Source organism: Pongo abelii, chromosome 4 (genome assembly GCF_028885655.2).
Source record: "Pongo abelii isolate AG06213 chromosome 4, NHGRI_mPonAbe1-v2.0_pri, whole genome shotgun sequence".
In the NCBI taxonomy this organism is placed as follows: domain Eukaryota; kingdom Metazoa; phylum Chordata; class Mammalia; order Primates; family Hominidae; genus Pongo; species Pongo abelii.
In genome coordinates this window covers 184,406,066-184,424,146 of record NC_071989.2, presented here as the reverse complement: position 1 = coordinate 184,424,146, position 18,081 = coordinate 184,406,066, and the positions used below count along the sequence as shown (strand labels likewise).

At 45.2% G+C, this 18,081-nt stretch overlaps 1 protein-coding gene across 4 annotated transcripts in view; it reads right to left on the bottom strand.

Annotated features, from left to right (window-relative positions):
* Nucleotides 1-17,445, bottom strand: part of SFXN1 (sideroflexin 1) — a 49,906-nt gene extending 32,461 nt beyond the window's left edge. For 2 of the 4 annotated variants that reach the window (XM_024247217.3, XM_054556260.2), the window contains exons 1-2: nt 17,350-17,445; nt 3,725-3,897 (exon numbers count right to left, since the gene is read on the bottom strand). In XM_024247217.3, the coding sequence (XP_024102985.1) occupies nt 3,725-3,888 (164 nt within the window). In that variant the 5' untranslated portion in view covers nt 3,889-3,897; nt 17,350-17,445. Of the gene's footprint in view, nt 1-3,724; nt 3,898-17,321 lie in introns of those variants that run through there. The other 2 variants (XM_009241300.4, XM_054556261.2) reach the window with 2 other exon arrangements.
* Between the last annotated feature and the right edge of the window lie 636 nt (nt 17,446-18,081).

Genomic DNA, 18,081 nt, shown 5'->3' with positions numbered 1-18,081 from the left:
GCCGAGATTGCACCACTACACTCCAGCCTGGGCAACGAGAGTGAAACTCTGTCTCAAAAAAAAAAAAAAAAAAAAAAGCCACTTTTAATTTCTTTTATTCTATACAGTATTTCACACTAGAGATACAACTATTTCTATGTGTTTCAACATTCATCACTTGTCTATTTATATGACTTTCTTATATTTTTCTTTTTTTATTGTAGTAAAAGATTTGTAACATAAAATTTACCATTTTAACCCTTTTTTTTTTTGAGATGAAGTCTTGCTCTGTTGCCCAGGCTGGAGTGCAGTGGTGCGATCTCAACTCACTGCAACCTCCGCCTCCCGGGTTCTAGCGATTCTCCTGCCTCAGCCTCCTGAATAGCTGGGATTATAGGCATGCATCACCATGCTCGGCTAATTTTTGTATTTTTAGTAGAGACGGGGTTTCACCATGTTGGTCAGGCTGGTCTCAAACTCCTGACCTCAAGTGATCCTCCCACCTTGGCCTCCCAAAGTGCTGGGATTACAGGCGTGTGCCACCACCCCCAGCCATTTTAACCATTTTTAAGTATACAATTCTGTGGCATTAAGTACATTCCCATTATTGTGCGGTCATCACCGCTATCCACGTCTAGAACATTTTCATCTTCCCCCACTAAAACTCTGTCCCCATTAAACACTACCTCCCCATTCTCTCTTCCCCCAGCCCCCCGCAACTTCCCCTCTACTTTCTGTCTCTGTGAATTTGACTACTCTAGGTACCTCATATAAATGAAATCACAGAATATTTGTCCTTTTGTGACTAGCTTATTTTACTCAACATAATGTCTTCATGGATCAACCATGTTGTAGCATGCATCAGAATCTCCCTCCTTTTGAAGGCTGAATACTATTTCATTGTATGGGATTCCACTGTATGGCGGGACCACATTTGTTCATCCACTCATCTGCTGATGGACACCTGGGGTGATTCCAACTTTTGGCTACTGTGAATAATGCTGCTATGTACATGAGTGTACAAGCATCTGTTCGAGTTCCTGCTTTCATTTCTTTCAGGTATATTCCCAGAAGTGGAGCTGCTGGGTTACACAGTGATTCATGTTTAACTGTCTGAGGAATCACCTTATATTACAGCTTATTTTTTTAACTCTATTTTGTATTATCTTTTGACCACCCAAGAAGGGTTTATGAAGAGTTTATGTTTGATGCACTCGCATATTTTACATATTTTCTTTTTCTTTTTTTTTTTTTTTTTTTTTTTTTTTTGAGACGGAGGTTCGTGCTTGTTGCCCAGGCTGGAGTGCAGTGGCATGATCTCGGCTCGCTGCAACCTCTGCCTCCCAGGTTCAAGCGATTCTCCTGTCTCTGCCACCTGAGTAGCTGGAATTACAGACATGCACCACCATGCCCAGCTAATTTTTTGTACTTTTTTTGTAGAGACGGGATTTTACCATGTCGGCCAGGCTGGTCTCGAACTCCTGACCTCAGGCGATCTGCCCACCTTGGCCTCCCAAAGTGCTGGGATTATAGGCATGAGTCACTGTGCCCAGCCACACTTGCATATTTTCTGTTGCTGTTGCAAATAAAGACAATCTGCTCTAAAATTCCCAAGTGACAACTCTTTCTCCTGAGAACTTTGCACACATTGCTTACTATCTTCAGGCATTCAGTATAGAGATGAAAAGATTGAGCCCTTTCTGACATGTTCCTTTTTAATAGCTTTTGGTTGTTTTCTTGTTCATGGATGCTTTTGGAAGTTTTAAAAGTTTATAGAAAAAAGGAAAAAAATTGCCATGTGTGGGTGTCTCTGCTTGAAATAGGGCAGGTCTCTTTAATTAGAGAAATGGTTTTCCTCACCTGAGGAAAATTCCATTTTACTTTCTGTTGCTATGAAATATATTTAATATTGCTTATTTGCATTTTTTCTAGTTTCCCTTTTAGGAGCACCAATTAATTTTATCTTCGGTCTCCATTCTCTTTTCCTCTTAGAGAGTCTTTTTCATACCCTTCTTTTCCATCTGTATCAGGGATTGGCGAACACCAGTCCACGGCCTGGCCTGTTTCTCTATGCCTGTGAGCTCAGAATAGCTTTTATGGTTTTAGAGGGTTGTAAAAACAAACAGGAATATGTGACAAAGAATGCATGGCCTGCAAAGCCTAAAATACTTGTCGTCTGGCCCTTTACGGAAAAAGTTTGCCGACCTCTGGTCACCCCGGGAAGCTTCTCAGGTTCATTCTCTCCATCGGTAATTCTACTTTTTCTTATGTGTGATTTCTGATGTTGGTCCTTTATCACTGCCTCCAGTAAACATTTCGATTTCAATTACATTTGTATGTTCTTGGCAATCTTCCTTATGCCATCTTTTCTTCAACCATGTAGTTGTCTTTTCATCTCAACCTCTCTGCTTTCTATGGCTTTTGCCTGTCTTCACTATTTTCTCGTAAGGCTCCAGGATGTTCTGCTGTTTGTATATCTGCTGTTTGTGAATTCCCTCTTTACGCACATTGGCACACGGCAGAACTTGGCCAGACTCAGTGTTTATTGACTGTCGTTGGTTCTCTCTCTACCTAGATGATGGTTAAGGACCTGCTTCTGATGTATCACTTCTGGGCACGTTTAGGCACGAAGCTTCTAACAATCCAATCCCCAGCTTTGGACTGACTTTCCCCAGTGCAGGAGTCAGCAAACTACTGGTTGTGGCCTGTGTGCCCCACCAGGTAAGAGTGGTATTTACATTTTTTTTTTTTTTTTGAGATGGAGTCTTGCTTTGTCGCCCAGGCTGGTGTGCAGTGGCACGGTCTTGGCTCACTGCCAGCTCTGCCTCCCGGGTTCACGCCATTCTCCTGCCTCAGCCTCCCGAGTAGCTGGGACTACAGGCGCCCGCCATCACGCCCAGCTAATCTTTTGTATTTTTAGTAGAGACGGGGTTTCACCGTGTTAGCCAGGATGGTCTCGATCTCCTGACCTTGTGATCCACCCGCCTCAGCCTCCCAAAGTGCTGGGATTACAGGTATGAGCCACCGCGCCCAGCGGTTTTTACATCTTTTTAAAGGATTGTTAAACAACAACAAAAAATAACACAAATAAAAAATTAAGAATAATATGTGACAGAGACCCACAAAGGCTGAAATAGTTCCTATATGATCTTTTACAGAAAAAGGGGCCAACTGCTGCCTTGGAATATCTCTACACCGGTAGCATCTTCTCCTCCCTCCAACATCGTTCTCTCAACTGATGGCGTGCATCCCACATCTGCATTCCCTGTAGGCATTGCCACCAGCACCCTTCCCATCTGAGCTCCCACCTACAGGATTTTACTTACTGGGCCTGTAACTCAGAAGGAACCAACCTACTCCTGATTCTTGGCAACTTGTTTTTGCATAATGCTGTTTCTGTCCAGAGACAGAAAAATGCATGGAGGGGTTGTGGATGTCGTAGCGGAGGTGGTGGTGCTATCGGAGAACAGAAGGCAAGCTGCCAGGAAAAAGGGATTGGTATCTACAACTAAGAGGGATGACTCCCATTGTCAGGTTAATATGAACCCTAGATATCTGTGTTAAGGGTGAGCAATGGGGGATATAACAGGTCTTTTTACTCTTTTCTTCTTTTTTTTTTTTTGGTCAAAAGAATTCCATTGCAAAAAAAAAAAAGTTGTAAAATCACTAAGTGAAGGTTTAAAGATAGCAGCCTAACATGATGAGCTACTTATACATTAAACCAAAAAACAATAATTAATGTTACCTGTAATCATGTACTATTTTTCTCGCACTCTCTAGTTGTTCGTTGGTTAACAGAATGTTCCTGGGGTCAGTTACAGTGAAGAAATGATTGGCTCGTCCAATGAAAGTGCTTTGATCCCATCGAGGTTCCTTGATGTTAATGTTTGGTGGTAGTTCTCCAGACATGGTCCCGGACTGCAAGGAGTCAAAAAGGCAAGTTCGTGTAAGGCTTACAATGTCACTACATATTTAGAAACTTTACAGTCACCTTACATTTTCAAGTAAAGATGTACATACTCTTCCTATTTATAAAGATAATTTTGCTATAAATGGCAAAAAGGCCATCTAAATTCAAAGCTAAGTTTGTCTATAAATCTCAATTGATCTTAACTAAATTTCAATAGTTTCCTAGATATTTATCTTTATAAGTACATAGTATTTTAATATTTACTTGTTGGATACCTAGAATGACTCTGGAGAAAATAAAGGTATGAAAAGTTTTAGGATGGGTGCGGTGGCTCACACCTATATTCCCAGCACTTTGGGAGGTCGAGAAGGGAAGATCCCTTGAGCTCAGGCGTTTGAGACCAGCCTGGACAACACAGCAAGACCCCATCTCTACAAAAAATTTTAAAAACTTATCTGGGCATGGTGGTGCATGCCTATAGTTCCAGCTACTCAGGAGGCTGAGGTGGCAGTGGGGTGTGGGGATCGCTTGAGCCCAAGAGTTGGAGGCTGTAGTGAGCTATCATCACGCCACTGCACTCCAGTCTGGGTGACAAAGCAAGACCATGCCTCTGAAAAAAAAAAAAAAAGTTTAAAAATAATAACAGTAACAAGGTCTGAAGTTTGAACCCATTTTACTGAGTGAAACAACCAATGTCAAACTACTAAAGTTGTTTGAAGCCTACTAAAGTTGTTATTCCTACTAGGAGAAATGACTAATGATTAAAAAAAGGTTTAAATGCTAAAAATTACACAACTAAAAAAGATGGCAGATTCATTCAGCCTTGTTTAGCACATAAACCACCAATCAAAAATTTAAAATTACGTTCTTCAAGCTACCAGGAACATACTGGGAAAAACACATTTGCACAGTTCCATGAATAGGAATAACTCTGTAGCATGTAATTATCCTCATAAAATTTTTATTTTCTGGCTAAAGAGCCATTACTTTTTTTTCCAAAAGTAATTAATTTCTTTCTCTGAGTAATACATGTTTATTTTAGAACTGCCTTGTATTGTTGTAATAGATGCTTACTGTGGTATTCTGAAAAATACAAGCTTATTATAGAAAATAAAGACTAAAGAAACAAAATCTCCCATAATCCAGGCACTCTGAAATCATCGTTACTGTTTTGGTACATTTCCTTATAGACATTTTCTATACATGTTATTATACAATTTAAAAAATTAGTTGATATCATACTATGTATTTTAAGATCCTGATTTTTTTGCACTTATTTCACGAGCACCCTTGTGGCCGCTGTTCATTTTGGATATATAACTACATCTTTAATGTTTAAGCGGTTTTTCACCATGACATATAATGCTTATCCCTGTCTATGCATCTTTGTCCTTACAGCTAGTGATTTCCTCAGACTAGCTCTCTTTGCATGATATTAGCAGGCCAAAGGATTTTAACCACTATAAAGGCTTCAAACCATTGCTTCCTTATACCTGTTTCCCTTCCCTACATTTCTAATACCAGTTTTAATTTTAATTCTCTTTTCAGGTCACTTTTCCTTAAGTTACTTTCTTAGTGCTTTACAGGTTCGGAGGTATATTAAGATGTCGGATGTGAATGCTGGGCATTCTTGTATACTTTCTCAAAATCTCCAATTAACACATATCATGGACCACAGGATCAAAACTGAGCATGTTAGGTCCACAGATGTGAGGAATCTAGTGAGAAGGTAAAAATCAGCCCTGCTATTCCTAGAGCAGGCTGGGGTAACAAACACAGAGAAGGCCAGCTACAAAGCTAACAGGAAGCCTATTTCCCCAAGGTCGGAATGCAGCTATACGGTGTCCTAACAGTTCTCTTTTTTTGTGACCACTGTTTCTTATCTCACTGAGAAACCTTGTTCTCTGTCATCACAGAGGGTCAGAAACTTTGCTACCTGAAATCATAACGTGAAGAGTGAAACATCCCACTCTTGACACAGAAAGCTGGCCTGGATTTCCAGCCCAGGTGCAGAGTTTCAGATTAGGAAACTTTTGGACACAACATTGCAAGTCCATCTTAACTTTGTAGTTTCCAAGGAAATAGGGATGTGGTAGTGATAGTGAGAATTATAGTTAAAAGGGAAGAGAGATTACTTTGTATTAAATTTTCTGAGAAAAAGCTGTACCAGATCTCCACCGGGGAACATCACCGTCCACCTGGGCCTGAGGGCAGGCACAGGAGGGTAGAGAAGGGTGCAGGGAAGGAAATGGCTCATGGTCTCATGTACAGCCATAGCCTGGTGCCCATCAGCACGAGGTCCACACCCAGAGTGCAGGCTGAATCCCATGCCCAGCCTTGTGCTGGACCTCCTGGATCAGAATCTCTAGAAGGAGGATAACATTTGTCTTTTTAAAAAGCTCTCCAGATGATTTTGATGCGTTCCACTGTGTTCAGAACCATCAATCTGCACCAGCAGCTTCGCAGGAATAAACAGTTCCCCAAGGAGGGGAGTTGAATGTGTTTTGCAGTGTCTTCCTTCTTGCTGCCACCAACATGGGGATACAAGAAATGTATTCAAAAAATAAATTTTGAATTAGAATATATCAAGTGTATTACAAGAAGCAAAGAGTCCAGTTCCTATTCTGAAAAGCAGTGCTCTTCAGACTTGTCTACAGAGGCTTGGGCTCCGCTGAGGCATCTTAGCAACCTGCAGGGCGTGCAGGGGAATTCAAGCAGGTGGGTTCACATGCTGGCCCCTGTCCATGAGGCCACATTTTGAAGTTACAATTACGTGTATTACTCAGCATTTGTTTCTATCCTTAGAGGTCATCAAATAAATGCCATACATAATCATACAACTGAATAAGACAGATAATCTGGCCTAATTTCCTCCCATTTCTGAATGAGCCAATAAAAGATATAATTCCTACCTTCAAGTAGACCATAGTTTAAATGCATAACAGAATAAATACTTACGAGAAAAAAAATCTGTTGGCTTTGTTTTTTTCTAAAAGGTCTTAAAAAATGATGCTATCTTTAATATCTATTTATTGAGCACCTACTTACTACACGACAGACTCTTGGGCTGTATCGGTGAACAAAGAAGACAAAAATTCCTGCCCTATTGGAGCTGACACTGGGATGGCAGAGTGAAAGGAAAACAGGTAATAAACAAAAAACACAAAAGTAAACTATTCATTACATTAGAAGGAAGTAAATGGTTGGGGAAAACAAACAAACAACAAACAAACAAAAATACCCCAGAATAGGATAAGAAGGATCATGAGCAGGGCCTTGACGTCCTGGGCTCAGGTGATCCTCCCACCTCAGCCTCCCGAGTAGCTAGGACTACAGGCATCTGCCACCACGTCCAGGGTAGTCAAGGCACGTCTCATTGAGAAAGTAATACTGCAGCAAGATCAGAGGAAAGTGAAGAATTGAATCATGTGGATATCTGGGGGAAGAGCATTCCAGGCAGAGGGAAAAGGCATTGCCAAGACCTTAAGGCAGAAATGCATCTGGTGTCGGCCGGGCGCGGTGGCTCATGCCTGTAATCCCAGCACTTTGGGAGGCCGAGGCAGGCGGATCACCTGAGGTCAGGAGTTCGAGACCAGCCTCAACATGGAGAAACCCCGTCTCTACTAAAAATACAAAATTAGCCAGGCGTGGTGGTGCATGCCTGTAATCCCAGCTACTCGGGAGGCTGAGGCAGGAGAATCGCTTGAACCTGGGAGGCGGAGGTTGCGGTGAGCCGAGATCGCGCCATTGCACTCCAGCCTGGGCAACAAGAGTGAAACTCCGTCTCAAAAAAAAAGAAATGCATCTGATGTCTTCAAAGAATAGCAAGAAGGCATGAGCTGGAGCGCGGAGTGAGGAAGCGGGAGATGGGAGATGAGGAGGTAAGAGATGTAATGGCTTAGGTTGGAGACAGATGATGTGGGTCATGTAGCCACTGCAAGGCCTTTGCATTTCACTCTGCAAAAAATGGGAGTCATTGGAAGGTTCTGATCAGAGGACTGAAATGAACGGACTCACAATTTAAAAGGATCTCTCTGGCTGCTGTGTGGAGAACAAACAGTGGGGAGATAAGAGTGGACACAGGAGGAACAGTGGCAAGGTTGCTGCAGAGATCCAGACAGAGCTGGGGGGCAGCGCAGGTGGCAAGAGGTACTGGAATTCTGGGTATTTCTTCAATGGTGCCAGCAGGATTTCTTGACATCTTAGATGTGGGATGTGAGAGAAAGAAAAAGCACGGTTCCTAAGGTGTTTGGTTGGAAAAACTGGAGGAGGAGAGGGCCGAGGGAGAAGACAGGAAGCTCAGATTTGCACGGAGTAAGTGTGAGGCACCTAGGAGGCAGCAAGTGGAGATGTCCCGCGGGCAGCAGAATAAGCAGGTCTAAGTTCAGGGGAGAAGTGTAATCTGGAGACTATCCGTGGGAGTTGTCAGACAGAGATTATATTTAAAGTCATGCGATGTGATGAGATCACCAGGGAAGTGAAGGTAAATAAAGAGATCCAAGGACTCTGGTGTGAAGAGGTCAGAAAGGACTGAAGGCACAGCAAAGCGGGCTGGGGAGTGACTGGTGGGTGGAAAACCAGGAGAGAGTGGCATCCTGAAAGATGAGAGGTAAATCTATTGGTAGCCCGACTGGCCAAAAGGAAGATACCTTGGTAGCCGGTCACTTCCATTTCTGGATAGTGAAGCGGGAGGAGGTGGATTTAACAGCAATGATGGTGGTAGCAAGAGGAACAACACGTTAAACCTCCCCTCCTTGGGAAACCGTTTATTTCCTGCAAAGCTGCTGGTGCAGATTGATGGTTCTGCACCAATGGAACACATCAAAATCACCTGGAGAGCTTCTTATAAAGACAAATGCTATCCTCCTTCTAGAGGTTCTGATCCAGGAGGTCCAGCATAAGGCTGGGCGTGGGATTCAGCACGCGCTCTGGGTGTGGACTTCACGCTGGGCGGACACCAGGCTGTGGCTGTACATGAGGCCGTGAGCCATTTCCTTCCCTGCACCCTTCTCTACCCTCCTGTGCCTGTCCTTGGGCCTAGGTGATCTGTGATGTTCCCCGGTGGAGATCTGATATGGGTTTTTCTCAGGAAATTGAATACCAAGGAATCTCTCTTCCCTTTTAACTATAATTCTCACTATCACTGTTTTTCCTTTATGCTTAACATAAATAATGAAAACAAAAATTAATATGTAGCTTTTATATAATTCTAGCTCCTAATAACAAACTATCCCTAATTTGTTAAATATAAGGCAACCTTTAGGGCAAGTTGCTGCCATCACGGTCTCATTTTAGAATTGGTTACTTTATTATTTATTTATTTAGAGACAGGGTCTTACTCTGTCACCCAGGTTGGAGTGCAGTGGTACAATCACAGCTCACTGCAGCCTTGACGTCCTGGGCTCAGGTGATCCTCCCACCTCAGCCTCCTGAGTAGCTAGGACTACAGGCGTCTGCCACCATGTCCAGCTAGTTTTTGTTTTTTTAAATTTTTGTACTGGTTGTAGAGACAAGGTTTCACTCTATTGCCCAGGATGGTTTCGAACTCCTGGGCTCAAGTGATCTGCCCACCCTGGCCTCCAAAATGCTGGGATTACAGGTGTGAGTCATTGCACCCAGCCAAAAATATGGTTACTCTATAAAATATAAGTATTATCACGTATAAGAGCTGGATAGTCTTAAAAATGATTTATCCAATGTGCTTATTATGCGGAAGCTGAGGTCCAGAGGGGAAATAACTTGCCCAGGTTGCATGGCGGATGCTGGCGGCAGAAACAAGTCTGGGAGAACTCAAAGAAGGACCAGCCTCCAGGGCACTGGCCAGCTTTCCACTCACCACTCTCTTCTAGCCATTTTTCTTGAAGTATGACACCAATTAATGTCTGCAGATAAATGATATCTTGGAGGCCCCCCCTTTTTTCCTTTAAATAAAAACTTGACCTTTATACTACGAAGTTCTATACCACAATAACCTTAAGGTTACTCTACAGTACAAGTGATCAAGAATGCTGTGGAGGCCTCACAAAAAATGTCTTCCTTAGTAGGCAAGGAAAAAGGAGAGAGATGGAGAGGGGAACCCTAACATCTTAAGAATTTCCATTGTGTACAAGGAATTGGGCTAGATGCTGGCCTAAGCTTGCCACATTAGAGAATATTCTACCTCATTTCTCACAACAATAGTGTGATTCAGACATCGTATGCACATTTTGCAGATGGAAGAATCAGATTCTGGGATGTCATTCAAAGCCACCCCATCTTTCCAGCAAGGGAAGCAGCAGGAGTTCTTGACTCCAACTACTTATCTGCACACTCCAGTTAAATCCACCGAAATCCTGGCACTGGAAGCACCTACTGCATGTACCTGTGATGGGGAGAACAATGGCTACCAAAGATGTCTCATTCTAATCCCCAGAAGCTGTGAGAAGATCTAATAAAAAATGCTGCTATCTTTAATATCTATTTATTGAGCACCTACTACTGTGAATATGTTACCTTACATGGTGCAGGGACTTTGCTGATACGATTAAGTTAAGGATCTTGAGAGATGCGGAGATGATCCTGGAATATTTGGTTGGCCCAATGTCATCACAAGGCTCCCTATAAGAGACGGAAGGAGCCAGAAGAGGCAGAGCCAGAGAAACAGATGTGGGAACAAGCAGAGGTTGGAGTGATGCTGGGCTGTGAGCTGCAGCTCTTAGCAGCTGGAAAGGGCAGGGAAAGAGGCTCTGCCCTAGAGCCTCCAGAAGGAAGGCCCACTTATTCTAGACTTCTGACCTCCAGAACTCTAAGATAATATATTTGTGTTGTTTTAAGCTACTTAAATATGTAGTAATTTGTTATAACAGCAATAGGAAATGAATATAACACTGTTTCCTCTACTTAAAAAGGATTTCAAGTTGTACTATAGTGGCATAAGAAATACCAACTGGATTTGATAATTTGTGTTCCTCTGCACCCAGAATTAAAAAACAAACAAACATACAGACTAATCAGGAATGCCACATTAGCATTCTCACAAAAACAGCTGATATCAAATCAGATAACATTTTAATTATTAAACATGATGCCATGTTTCAATTAGGCAAGACTTCTTTCACGCATGAACTGACTTCCACCTTCAAGCACAGGAGCAGCCTGCACTCCAGATAAATTGATCCGTTTTTAAAAAACAGGAGTCCCACTTAAAAAAAAAAAGCAAACACCAAAACTTATTTCCTATTCACATTAAAGTCAACAGCACTGAGCATGGTGGTGCGCTCCTGTGATCCCAGCTACTTGGAGACTGAGGTGGAAGGACTGCTTGAATCTAGGAGGTTGGAGACCACACTAGGCAACATAGTAAAACCCGTCTCTAAAAATCAATGGGGTCTAGCAAGTGCGCTGACATGGAGCGCTCCTTACGCATGGGGCCTGGGCTGAGGAGGGTGTGCCTAGGCGCGCCCTGGGCTGGCTCCACTTTGTGTCTAGAGTCTATTCAGAGAGTGAGATGCTGGTATCCCTAAGGCCTTGGCCGCTATGTGGGGATCCCCAGGGTGCACCCCCTTCCACCCGCTGGGGTCAGGGCTGGCCGGGCCACTTGGTTGGTCCGCAGCATTCCAGCGTGCACCTGCTGGCCCCGGGCAAGGCAGAGATGCGCTGAAGGCATGTGCCCCGCACACCTGGTAGTGACGGGTCAGCAGGGTCGGGGCTGCTGCGGTCCACCATCGTGGGGAGAGAACGAAGTCCTGGGGTGGGGGTGACTGTGCAGGAATGGCCTTTGTTTTTCCATGGTCTGGCTTATGCAGCCATCCATCTGGCAAATTATGGCCCCTGGGCTTGTCTGGAAGGTTGAAACTGGGTAAAGATCAGACATCTTGTTACAGAGGTGTTTTGAACATCAATCACAGTCTTTCATGACCTAGGATAGGGACAGTGCTAGGACAGAGGCTTCTCGACTCCGGATTTCTGCAGACTGCGCTGGAGGAAGTCATGCTGCACAGCCTTGTGCTGACACTGGGAACAGTGTGAATAATCATGAAACCACAGATGCTTCAAAAGAAAGTTTTGGAGAACAAGATATCTGCGTTCCCACTGCAGATGCGGCAAGGATCATGAAGAATGTCCCTCAGAGGGACAGACTGCACAGGATGCCAAAGAATGTGTTCCAGAGTGTGTGGGTTCATCAGCTTCACGGCACCTGAAGCAAGTGAAAGATGCCTGGGAGACTGAGGCGACAGTCAGTGGGGAGGGTGCTCTCTTTGCCCTGTTCACCTGAGGCTTTCAGAGTTATGCAGAAGCGCTGGGGTGGTGCCTTCAGGCACTCAGAGAGGCTAGGAGACAGGGGAGCAGGCCCCAGCCCACCACAGACACAGAGGGACCTAGGGAAGCTGTGGAAGAGGTGCTTACTGAGCAGTTATTAGCTGGCTTCAGGACTGCAGAAAGGCAGTAGCAAAATGTTATGGTTTACACAGCGGCACACTGGCAGGTTTCTCATGTCCAGCAAGCTCAGTTTTCATGAGCTGAAGAAATGGTGCAATGGGGTATGGAGGGAAGAGAACGGGGCTAGAACAGACGCGCTAGAAGAAAATGATTGGTGACAGACGGTCTCCGTGTATTGCAATAGCTGTAATGTGGCTTCCTGGTGCTCGGCCAACTGAGGTGTTAATTCTAAGAATCTTTTTCATGAATGATTTTAAAGAAATTTTTGGATTTTAACGGTATTAAGAAATTTTGGTGGGGTATGAGAAAAAAGTGGGACTTAAAAAAATTCTGTGTTTGGCTGATGCCACTTATGCTAAGAAGAAAAATGACTTCAAGGTTTTATCACATAAAGACATTCTCACAATGATGTTGGCTATCTGGAACTGTTAATAATTATGACATTATACTGCATTTAAGTGAATAAATTATTTTAGAGATGATATATGTTGAAAAATTATTTTACCCCTAAAAAGAGACAAAAATAATTTCATAGAGAAATTAAAAACTGTTTAAATTCAATCTTTTAACTAAGGTTTTGAGTAAATATAGTTTCATGGAGCCTCATCCCAATAGATTTCTCAAAGTCTTTTTATTTATTCATTCACCCACAAAATTAACTTATGCCTTCCATATCCACCGAAGGCCTCTTATGTACTCAACACTGGCTTGGTCCTGGGTTTGGAAAGACTGAACACACAGCTGTTTTTTTCTGGCTGGTTTTTGCTGATGGAGGCCCCCCGCTCTGTGGTGTAATCTCCCCAGCATCTACCCTGATAACCTATGGAATGAGAACCGGATTTAAGCAAATATAATCTAGATTTCAGTCCTGATTCTGTCATTTCCTTTCTAGACATGTGACTGGGTGAATTACTTTACACCTCTGAGCCTCAGTTCTGTCATCTATAAAACACAGATAAGAGTTGGCTCATAGAGTTGGTAGGATCAGCAAACTGAAGAGTATAAGAGGCCTTTATTAATCTTTATTAAGGTGCCAAACAAAAGTGGGATCATTATTAACAAGCTGGTTTTCCGCGAGTGGAAGCTTCTGTCCTCACTGGCCACCGTCCTGTGCATAAATGCAGCTCCTGGTGCCAGGAATGGCTCCTGAGCTTCCTGAAGATCATCAGAAACGTGTAAGAAAAAGAATTTATCTCCAAGATAAACTTTATTTCAAATTTTTAGCTGCATGCTAAGAAAATGCTTAACTACTGGAGAAAAAAAGAATTTTCCAAAATTTTGTAGAAAACAAGTTAGCAGAGAATGTGCTTTATTAGGAATTAGTACAAAGACCTTTAATCTTGGCTAAAGATTAACAATGATAACTGCATTATTAAGCTGGAAAGCTGTTGGTTGAAACTACTGTATTTTGAAAGAGTCTGATTGCCCAGTTTGTTTAGCTAGGGCCAGGCAGGTGTGAGACAGCCGGTCAGTCACTGCTGTCCACTGTCCAAGGGACATGACAGAGCACCCAGACACTAGGCTTTCCATGCATTGTTAGATTGCTAAATCCTTATGACAGCCCTCCAAGATATTTTCCCCTGTTTTATAGAGCCACTCTGAGAAATTGAGTACCACGCCCAAGATGACATAGCCTTCACAGTTCTATCTGACTTTGAAACTCAATTCCGACCCTTTGGAGGCCAGAGAAGATGTGTCTGCCAAGGACAATCACACTAACTCAAGGAGCCTAAAAATCGAATTCCCTGATTTCTGTTGGGCTGGTCATCTGCATACAGTATTCCTTTGTTATGGGCATGGCCGCACAGGAGATCGAATTATAGATCAGAGAGTTGAATTCTGTGCAAAGCATTAGATTCATTCTATTTCCACTCAGCAATGGATTTGTGTTGCATATGCTTCCCTGTTCCAGGACAGTTCTGCATGGAGACGTGGGGCCTGCCTAGAATCAGGAAGACATGGAGAATCAAGGCCTCTTGCCTTTCCCACTGCCATGTTCTCCCCTCCCACACAGATCCCACTATTCTATTAACTTTAAAACACCCATGTGCCAGGCGCGGTGGCTCACACTTGTAATCCCAGCACTTTGGGAGGCTGAGGTGGGCGGATCATGAGGTCAGGAGATCGAGACCATCTTGGCTAACGTGGTGAAACCCCATCTCTACTAAAAATACAACAAAATTAGCCGGGCATGGTGGCACGCGCCTGTAATCCCAGCTACTCGGGAGGTTGAGGCAGGAGAAGCACTTGAACCCGGGAGGCAGAGGTTGCAGTGAGCTGAGATCATGCCACCGCACTCCAGCCTGGGCGACAGGGCGAGACTCCATCTCAAAAACCAAACAAACAACAACAAAAAACAAAAACACGGATGTAACATTACAACCACTGCTCATATTCCAGTCCTCAAGATCAACTATGGGCATGGATTTCTTAAGCAGTATCTTAGGATGGGTGATGTTACTACAGCTAAAAAAAAAAAAAAATCTACTGATTTCTGTTTGAGATGGTGATATCAGCCTGCAAAAAATGATGAACAACACCAAACTAGTATTTTAGACATATTTGGATGAAGTTTTACCATCCATGTATAAGAATCAACTCAGAGATGCCATATACCAAAGTCTATAAAACTATTTTACAAATTAACAGCTGCTAAAGAAAAACTTAGTAACTTTGAACTTTGTGTAATTAAGTGCAGGTTTGATACATAGTCTAATTTAAGGACTTTTCACTTTCTGGACAACAGCCCTTTGTTCCCCCCTTTTTAAAAAATGGATTCACTACTTTTGATTTCTTACCTTTAACCACAAAGGAAAAATTGGTCACACTCATGGTTCTGCTCTAACTGAATGCAGCTCACCACTGCTACACAACAGGATACAGACGCCTGACTTCAACGTAAGTCTTCCAGAACAACGTTTGATGACGCGTCTGCTCTTACCACCTTTGCTGCCCTGGCTGTCCTCTCAGCTTTCTCTGCAGGAAGTGAGGGGCAGGAAGGGATATTCCCTGCCAGTTGGTGCCTTTCTGTATCCATCCCCATGGGATTTCATAGAACTTTTACAGAAAATTAAGAACATGCTAAACACTTCACTGATCCTGAATTATGACACCCCTTGCCATATAGGTTCCTCTCTGACAACTGTAACCACAGATATCATCCCTTTTCTGAACATCCATGAGGCCTGAAAGCCGCAATCTAACCTTTGAATACGTACTGAGCTGAGATGGGAGCTGATAGCTCCTCCCTGCCAAACACTGTATTTTTTTTTTTTTTTTTTTAAGACGGAGTCTTGCTCTGTCGCCCAGGCTGGAGTGCAGTGGCGGAATCTCGGCTCACTGCAAGCTCCGCCTCCCGGGTTCACGCCATTCTCCTGCCTCAGCCTCCGGAGTAGCTGGGACTACAGGCGCCCGCAACCACGCCCAGCTAATTTTTTGTATTTTTAGTAGAGACGGGGTTTCACCGGGTTAGCCAGGATGGTCTTGATCTCCTGACCTCGTGATCCGCCCGCCTCGGCCACCCAAAGTGCTGGGATTACAGGCGTGAGCCACCGCGCCCGGCCCAAACACTGTATTTTTGAAAGTGAGACACCTGCTCACTGCTGAGGAGAGAAAGGACCTGCCTGAGGTCCCAGAACTTCTTGGTAGCCACCCCATTCATCCTCCCAAACAGTTCCCTCTCATCTTTTATATCAAGTCTGAAGTTGTAGGAGCTGCAAAGCCTCCTCATTTACCTGCATCCTCCCTGGGCACCTATAACAATGCCTAGAACATTGAAGCAGATCAGTAAAAGGGGGATGGACAAAGAAGGGAGAATCCAGAGGCACCCAAGTCAAAATTTAGAAGTCAAGGCAGAAGAGGGACTAGGACTATGAGAAATGTACAAGGAATAAGCTATGGGGGCGCAGAAAAGAGTTGCCTACGGAGCAGCTAAGTGCCCAAGCTCTGGAGTGAAGCAGAGCTAGGCTTTTTCATTCAGGCAGTCAACAAATATTCATTGAGGGCCTTCTTGGTGCAGGCAATTGTTATGCGCAGGGGATAGATAGGTTGAGCAACACAAAATAGGCCCTGTTCACATGAGGAGAAGAAAACAAGTAAACACCGTTAATTTCAACTAGTGACAAAAGACACTAAAGAGAAAAAACCCAGAGTTTGTGTTACAAAGGGTGTGTGTGGGGACGGGGGATGCAATTTTAGACAGTATAGCCAAGGAAAAGCGTCTTTGAGAACGCAGCATTTACGACTGAGACTCAGATGGCCTTGGACTACGTATGGCCAGCTGTGTGACCTTGGGCACTCAACCTCTCAGAGCCCCAGTTTTCTCATTTGGATTATAGAGCCAACACCCAGTACCTCGCAGGGCCGGAAGAGTGTAAAAGTATATGGACCTACGTCACCTGGCACGCACTTAGTAGACTGTTTATTGTCATTCTGGGCAGGTTAGAGACCTGTGACAGATGTGAAAGTTCAGGAGAAAAGCGTGAAAATGCAAGGTCCCCGTAGGACCAACTACTATTCCAAGAATCTACTTCCTTGCACAGCACCTCCCTACTGGATTGCGAGTTCTAGGGCAGGAACCAGGTGGTCTCCCCTCCGACCCCCAGCACCAGGAGGCAAAGCCGAGAGCGCGGAGCGCTGGGCCAGGCACCGGGCCACCTGGCTGCCGCTGCCCCCGAGGCAGCCATCTTGGTGTCCCCGGGGCGAGTTCGCCACGCAGGCGCCGAAGACAGCGCGGCCAGGCGCGCGGGGACGCGGCGGAGGGGGGCCCTTCCCACCGGGGACCAGGCCCACGGGATGCTGGGCCTCGGGATGCTGGCAGCGTGGTGTTGTCCGGCCGCAGGAGGGCAGGGATCCCCAGGTGCAGGGACCCCCCCGGCCCGAGGCATCCCCTGCCCGCAAAGGGGCTTCCGACCTCCGAGCCCGGGGTCTCCCCGCAGCCGGCCCGCGGGTGCACGGCCCGAGCCTGCCCAAGCCTGCGCGCCTCCGCCGGGCCCTCTGCGCGTTTCCCACCCACCTGGCTGGGCCTGCCGCCCGCGACTCACCGCTTCCCCCGGGCTGCCGCCCGCGCTGCTCGCAGGTCCGGCTCGGTGCAGCCTCCGCCGCCACCGGAAACGCTTCTCCCGCCACTGCGTCCTCGCGCGTCCCCGGAGCGCGTCCCCGGAGCGCGTCCTCGCGCGGGCCTGCGAGCGCGCGTCCGGGCCCGGGAGCTACGAGGCCCAAGGACCCGCCCTCCGGGTCCAGGCCCGGGTCCAGGCCCCGCCCCGCGCCCGCGACTCCGCTTCTGGCTTAGCGACCGCGCCCCGGCTCCACGAGGAACTCCAAGCCCATCCTCATGGTGGTATGGGGCTCTGCACGGGCTGGGGCCACTATGTTCCATTTGGGTTTCCCTTAAGGGACTGCTTCTTTATCATTTCTTTATTCCCAGGGCCTTGGCATAGCCAGCATCCGTTCACGCACTCATTCACCCAATTAAAGTGTGGAGCTTGGCAAGACTGGCGCTACAAGGCGATTTTAGGACTTTAGTGCCACGACCTGATTTTTGTCTTAAACAACAACAACAACAATAACAGCAACAACAACAGCACTCTGTCTTTTTTATGGAGAACAGACTGTGTGGGAGGGGATGTGCAGGCAGAGAGGCTGTTTAGCGAGATGCTGTGGTTATCCAGGAGAGGAATCATGGTGTTTTGGACCAGGTGGGTAACCTGGGCATATTTAAAGGGCAAATGAAATCTAATAAATGGCGAATTACATCATAAATTACATAGGAAGAT